The sequence below is a fragment of the Tetrahymena thermophila genome (assembly GCF_000189635.1).
Source record: "Tetrahymena thermophila SB210 genomic scaffold scf_8254705, whole genome shotgun sequence".
In the NCBI taxonomy this organism is placed as follows: Eukaryota; Ciliophora; class Oligohymenophorea; order Hymenostomatida; family Tetrahymenidae; genus Tetrahymena; species Tetrahymena thermophila.
The window spans coordinates 58,285-65,436 of NW_002476470.1; the positions used below are offsets into that span (position 1 = coordinate 58,285).

The 7,152-nt window shown below is 21.3% G+C and overlaps 3 protein-coding genes across 3 annotated transcripts in view; 2 read left to right on the forward strand and 1 right to left on the reverse strand. All coding sequences in view use genetic code 6, as the record gives it.

Annotated features, from left to right (window-relative positions):
- The window catches only part of TTHERM_001135151 (hypothetical protein), a gene marked incomplete at both ends in the record, with an annotated part of 1,908 nt that extends 1,859 nt beyond the window's left edge, over positions 1-49 (forward strand). The window contains one exon of the mRNA XM_012796708.1: positions 1-49. This exon is cut by the window's left edge and continues 115 nt beyond it. Within this exon, the coding sequence (XP_012652162.1) occupies positions 1-49 (49 nt within the window).
- Positions 50-1,249: 1,200 nt separating this feature from the next.
- Positions 1,250-1,587, forward strand: TTHERM_01137150 (hypothetical protein; the record flags this gene model as incomplete). Its single annotated transcript, XM_001012529.1, has 2 exons — positions 1,250-1,279; positions 1,405-1,587. 2 exons carry the CDS (start codon positions 1,250-1,252, stop codon positions 1,585-1,587), a joined length of 213 nt encoding a protein of 70 aa, XP_001012529.1.
- A 517-nt stretch (positions 1,588-2,104) lies between these two features.
- On the reverse strand, positions 2,105-2,965 carry TTHERM_01137160 (cell surface immobilization antigen; the record flags this gene model as incomplete). The annotated part of the gene is made up of 1 exon (XM_001012530.1): positions 2,105-2,965. The coding sequence occupies one exon, from the start codon at positions 2,963-2,965 to the stop codon at positions 2,105-2,107; it is 861 nt and encodes a 286-aa protein (XP_001012530.1).
- Positions 2,966-7,152: the final 4,187 nt, after the last annotated feature.

The following is a 7,152-nucleotide window of genomic DNA, read 5'->3' on the forward strand; positions in this document are numbered from 1 at the left end:
TGGGTTCTAATTTAGTTAAATGCACTTATCTTTCGACACTAAAACTTGAGCTCTTGTAAAAAATTTAATTGTTTAATCAGCAATATTTGTTTTTTTTTTTTAATTTATAAAGCAATCAATTATAGTTCATTAATTTTCATTTATAAAACATACAAAAATAATAATATAATTATTTTTTTGTATCTAAATTGATCACTCTTAATAGTTTATAATATTCCTTCTCATTATTTTTTATTTATTTTTTCAACTTAAACTTTTATTTTAACTAGCTAACAGCATTTCCTTCATCTTTTTGATTTTTTCCAAAGTTTTTGCTAATAATTAATTATTTTTATCTAAATAAATAAATAAAGCCATTATAAATTACGTGATTATGGAACAAAATAATTAAAAACTAAAATTTTTAAAATGAAGAGATTAGTGGAAAAAACTATATATTGTAGATGATATATAATTAATATATTAAGTTTAATAGTTTATTGTATATGTTTTGTAAAAATATCTTTTAAGAATTTAAAAATATAATGTGAAAATAAAATTTAATTTAAATCTAAATTTATATATTATATATAATTTTTTATTGCATAGCTTATATATTTCTGTGTTAAGTAATATTAATAATAATTTATGAATATTGATTGATTTAACAATTTTCGATTTCATAATCTTTTTTGATGACATTTTAAAGATAAATAATAATATTTTTTTCTTTTATAAAAAACATACAATTTTGATAAAAAATAATTGTAAATAAAATTATTTCAGTCAAATAACTTTTGAAACAAATTAAAAAGACTGTTTTAAAAATTTTTATTAAAAATGTAATTTTTTGTTTAGTTATGTTGAGTGATTATGATAGATTTATTAGCGTGATTATAAAAAAATTAATAATCAAATTATCTTAAAAAATAAATCCTTAATATTTATATAATTATAATGGATGTAAGAAGCTATTAAAGATAAATTATGATTGAAATACATCTGCATTCACCACCACGTGCTTTAAGTTACAAAAAATAACAGCTTGATCTTATATAAAGCAAAAAAAATTAAGAAATATCAATTTGTTAGGCTTCTAACAGTAACAGTTAATGAAATTGATTTCTCAATACCAATTATAAAAATAGCATTAAAAAGAGAGATCTTAATAAATAATAATAAAATTTAGAACTGATTAAAAAGCACTTAAAAAAGCAAATATAATTATAACATGATTTTCCGAAGGAATATGATTTCTTTGTAAAGAAAAATGCATATTAAAAAAATGATCATTTAGCTGGTAAAAATTGAAAAAATGAATAGAAGAATTCTATTCAAAATAAAATATATTGGAGATAGAGATTTAAGAAGAAATTGTTTAGCTTCCAAATCAAATAATTGAGGATTCTGAATTTATCGAAATAGACACACTAACTAATAGATGATGAGAATAGTAATGACAATATTGAGAATTTGAGAAATTTTTAATTAGATTTGGATTATAGTACTGATTTTGATTAAAGAGAAACATCATCAGACAGACTAATCTTCTTCAGATATCTAACTAGAAAAGGACAATTCATATCTAAATCTAAATAATAAATATGAAAATTTACATTCATTATTAAAAAATATTATGTTCATATTTTCTTATTTGTTTGTATTTATATAAATTAATATTAATTTTAACTTTAATTAGATTGAAAAGTTTGCTCTAAAATAAGAAATTCAAATGATCTAATAAAAATTTTATGGTAGTAAATTATTCAAGAAAAGCAAAACTACAAATTTAATTTTTTCTATAAAATAAAGAGAAACTCCTTAAATTTAAAAGTTATTAATTAGAGTAAAATAAATTTAATTTTAATAAAAGCATGTTAGATAGATAATAGAATATGAAAAATTTTTTTTGATAAAAAATTAAAAATAAAAAGAATATGATTATGATTATGAGAAAATAAAAGAAATTTTTGTTTAATTAACTGAATGCACAATAATACTTTTCAATCAAATCAGCATACATATATAATATAAAGGTTAAGAATAATACTATATTGAGCTAACAATCAAATCAATATTATAAAGAATCTGTTTTTTTGAAAGAGTTTTATTCAAACATAAAAAATCAGAAAAGGAATGAAATTAAAAATAAAACTGAGCTCAAAATTATCATTGAGTTTGTAGAAGAAGAAGAAGGAGTTGTTGCTTAGCAACCAGATTTATCAGATTTAGCGTATGAGGCGGTAGATCCATAACAGGCAATACAATCAGCATCAGTCCATGTATTATTACCTCTACCAGTACCACAAGTTGCAGTTGAAGCTACACAACCAGTTAATGCATTATTAGCAAAGACAGCTTGAACTTTGCCGATAGGAATTCCAGGGCAAGATTGACAGAAGAGATCAGAAGCACCAGTAAGTCCTGATGAAGTACTTGCAGGACAACCATTAATAGCACATTTTCCAGATACTGAACCAGTCTACCAGGTCAAGGTACCAGGAGCACTTGGAGCAGCTGTGCAACTTGAGCATGTTGCAGTAGAGCAACTAACATCAGCACCAGGTGGAGCAGTTGATTAGCAACCAGATTTATCAACCCTAGCATATATGTTACCAGTTCCATTACATATAAGGCAATCTGCATTAGTCCATTAAACAGATCTATCACAATTTAGACTTGAAGCTACACAAGCAGTTTTTGCAGTATTAGCAAAGACAGCTTGAACTTAGCCGTTAGGAGTTCCAGGACAAGATCTACAGAAGTTATCAGAAGCACCAACGAGTCCTGATGAAGTATTTGCAGGACAGCTATTAATAGCACAAGAAAAACCTACACTACCTTACTACCAGGACAAGCCAGTAGGAGTAGTAGGAGCAGCTGTGCAATCACTTGAGCATTATGGACCTTAACAACTAACATCAGCACCAGCAGCAAATATTTAGCTTACTAAAAGTAAGGCTAATAATAACTTTAAAATAGTCATTTTATTTAAATTTTTGTTTTTATTGAATTCTTTTTTAATTAATTAATTATTATGAAAAGAGGTTGTTTGATTTAGGTATTTATATTGATATTGAGAATAAAAATTTTGAATTTAACTTTTTTCTTCTAAAATATAATAAAATATAAGAAAGAAGGTATGTATGCATGTATGTACTTTAATTAATTTATTAGATGAAGAAAAGTTAATAATAAGCATTCTAACTAAATAAAATAAAATGAGTGAATGGATATAAATAAGGGGCTAATTTATATTATCAAATATTAAGAAAAAATTATAAGTAGTAATATACACTTTTAGTTAGTATAAGCAAGCTAATACTTTAATAAATATAAAAATTTAGTTTATAAATAACATTTTTTAAAAGAAAATAAAGAAGATTTTTGAAAGTCCAATTTACTATTTATTAAATAAAAAAATCTCTTAAGCTTCTTTAATCAGGCGAGCTAGTTGGTTGAGTATATTAGTTATTAGCTATAAAAAACTAAATAAATAAGTTAACAATTTTGGTTTTGATACCTCACCCTATCAAATTAAAAAAAAATATCTTTCAGTAATATTTTAATGAATGCTACATAAAAAATAAAAAAATTTATATAAAATATTCTCTTAAATGATAAATCAATATACTGTTAAAACCAATTTTGCTATCCGCCACATCTCTAATGAAATAAATTGACTGAAAAAAGTTTTAACAAAAAAATGAAAAGAAAAAATCTTTTGTAACCCTTTAATTGTTAAAATAGAGTAATCACGCTTGATTTAGAAGTGTTTGTTTTAAATTTTGATTAAAAAATAGTTTATTAGTGAGTTTGAAAGTCCAATATTTTACAAAAAAGTCTTTTAATGAGATAAATAGATAACAATTATAAATGATTGAATAGTAAATAAAATGACATGTTTTAAGTAATAATATTTGAATCTCATTTACAAATAGCTGAGAATTATTTTTTACTTGCTTAGTAAGATTGCGCCTAAAAAATTGTCAAAAATTAATTTTCAAAATCTTGTTTTAATGTGAATAAAAGATAGACTTACATCTAAATATATTTCAAAGAGCCTGAAATTTTTAATTAATTAGTAGATAAATTTCTAGTGATAAGTCTTTTTCAATAAATAGAATTTATTAGATTGAAACAAATTCAATTTTATTTCCAAACTTTTGATTCGTATTTCTGAGTATTTTGGAATTGTACATATTTGAATATTTGCATATTTATTTCAGCAAAATGTTATTTAAGCGCTGATGACATTATGCAAATGTCTTAGTTTCTATGAAGCTAAATATTCATTTTCGAATTTTGTAATATTAGATTTAAAAATTAAAAGATCTATTAAAATTTTGTGAATTTGTCTTCAAATGATTTGCTCTAAAGTTAGTTATTTTGATTGTAATTTTAATTAAATATTTTTGAAAACTTACTTAACTTAATTATATCTAATAATTGATAAATTACTTATGGGATGAGGATGAGGATTTCAAAATTGCTATCAAAAGAAAATTAATAAATGTAGGAATAATAACGCATGTTAAAATGTAAAACCCTTAACAAATTTTCATAATAATTTATTAAATATTTTTGGATAATAAATAGATGGACAAATTCAATCAATTATTTTCCCTAAAATCTTAAAATAAACAAATAAATTATTAATATCATGCTTTTTTGTTAAAAAGTTTACTTAGTTATCAACAAGCGAAAATGCTTTCTTTTTTTAGATTTAAATAATTTTATAATCTAAAATATAAATTTTTTTAAACTTTAGTTGAATTTAAAATGTTTGACTACATATCCAAATATTAAAAGATCTTTGTTTATTTGTTTATTTGATTGTTTTTAGTGAATAAGTTTTTTTATTTAAAATAGAAGAATTTCAAAAAATGAGCTATCAATAAATTTTTTTATAGATTAATGGATCTATTTATAATTTTATTTAAAAAATTTGTTACTAATAATGCTCTATAAGCATTTAAAATTTAAAAAGAAAATGATTCATATAAATTGCATTTAAATCAAGAATAATAATATGATTTTATTCAATTCAAACATTCAAAATCAATACTTACTTTAGAAAAGCAAACAATTTAAAATTAATGGGTTAGTGTCTAAAAAATAAAAGCTATTTTTTCATATTTTGATTTACAAGTAAGTAAGCAAACAAGCAAGTAACAACACATAGTTTATTCTTCAATAATTTTAGTAATATTAAGATAATGCTGCTTATTTTAATATTAAACGCATATTTATTTTTAAAACCATTATTTATATTTAAGGTTATTTTTTTAAAATCATTTTTTGTTATGAATTAAGTTTTTGTTTGAAAAGTCATTAAAACTTTCTTCAAATTTGAAATAATTTAAATAGAAAGCAAAGGAATATTAATTGTACAAACCAATAAAAATAGAAAAATCACAATTAAGTCAATATTAGTAGAGTTACAAATAAATAAGGAGAAAAGTTGAAAAGATATCCTTATAAATTTTGAAATGTAAACTAATTTGTTTTAATTAAAAAGACAAATAAATAAATAATTACTTAATTTGTTTGTTAAATAACCAATTATTAAAATCAAATTCATGCATTCAATCAAAGATTGTCAATTATTTTCAAATCACACGGCTTACCTTAAATTAATTATTTAAGACAATAAACTAATAACAAAATTTATCAAATTAGAACCTCCAACCAATTTATATGTTTTTTTATTGATTTTAATTAAATCAATTCGCTTACATAAAATAATAATCCAATCTACATCTTACCATATTTATATAAGAATTAATATTGACAAAGAGTGGAGTTAAGAATTTTTACTATAAAATTAATCATATAAATACATACTTACATTTTATATAGTTAAATATCCAAGTTTTTTTTGTTAAATTATTTAATCTACAATATATTTATGTATGTATATTCTTACATTTATACATAGATACGCAGGTAACTTGTGTATAAAAATAAATTATTTACTTAATGAATTAAAAGATTTATCAATTATTTAAGACAATAAATTAGTAACAAAATTTATCAAATTAGAGCCTACAACCAACTTATATGTTTTTTTATTGATTTTAATTAAATCTATTCGCTTACATAAAATAATAATCCAATCTACACCTCTTACCATATTAATATAAGAATTAATATTGACAAAGAGTGGATTTAAGAATTTTTACTATAAAATTAATCACATTTCTACATACTTACATTTGATTCACTTCTATATCCAAGTTTTTTTGTTAAATTCTTTAAGCTGCAATGTATCTATCTATTTATGTATATTCTTACATTTATACCAACTTATATGTTTTTTTATTGATTTTTATTAAACCTATTTGTTTACATAAAATAATACTTCAATCTACTTCTTACAATATTCATGTAAGAATTAATATTGACAAAGAGTAGAGTTAAGAATTTTTACTATAAAAATAATCACATTATTACATACTTACATTTGATTAACTTATATATCCAAGTTTTTTTTGTTAAATTATTTAAGCTACAATATATCTATGTATGTATGTATATTCTTAGATTTATACATAGATACACAAGTAACTTGTATAAAAATAAATTATTTACTTACTTAATAAATTAATACATTTACATTGATAAGTATATTTATTAATCCCAACCAATTTTTTTTGGTATTACTATCAAATAAAATTTAGATAGACACACAAAAGGAAAGAATTTATAACATCTGGCTTTCTATCTATAACCTTTAATGGATGACATAAATAATTTTAAATAAAAATGGTATAAAACAAAAATTATAAACAATAAAAAAGTGTGCTAACTAACTAATTAAATAAATAAATAAGCAATGTACTTACTAAAAATTAATCAATATTTTGTCTTCATTTTTAAGTTAATATTTTATTTTAATTAAAATGTAAATCCCAAGGACGGAAAAAGAAAGCACTTTCTCAAATTTGTAAATATTTATATAAAGTAATACTATCTATTAACCAATATATACCATATGTAATAAGGATTTGACATTTTTTTTATTCAATTAAAGGTATTTGGATAATTAATTGTAGGGATATTAAATCCTAGCATATTTGTTTGTTTGTGTTTTTATTCACGTACGCATTTATGGTATATAAATAAGAATGGTTGTTTGAATAATTTTAACTAGAGAATTTATACTGATTA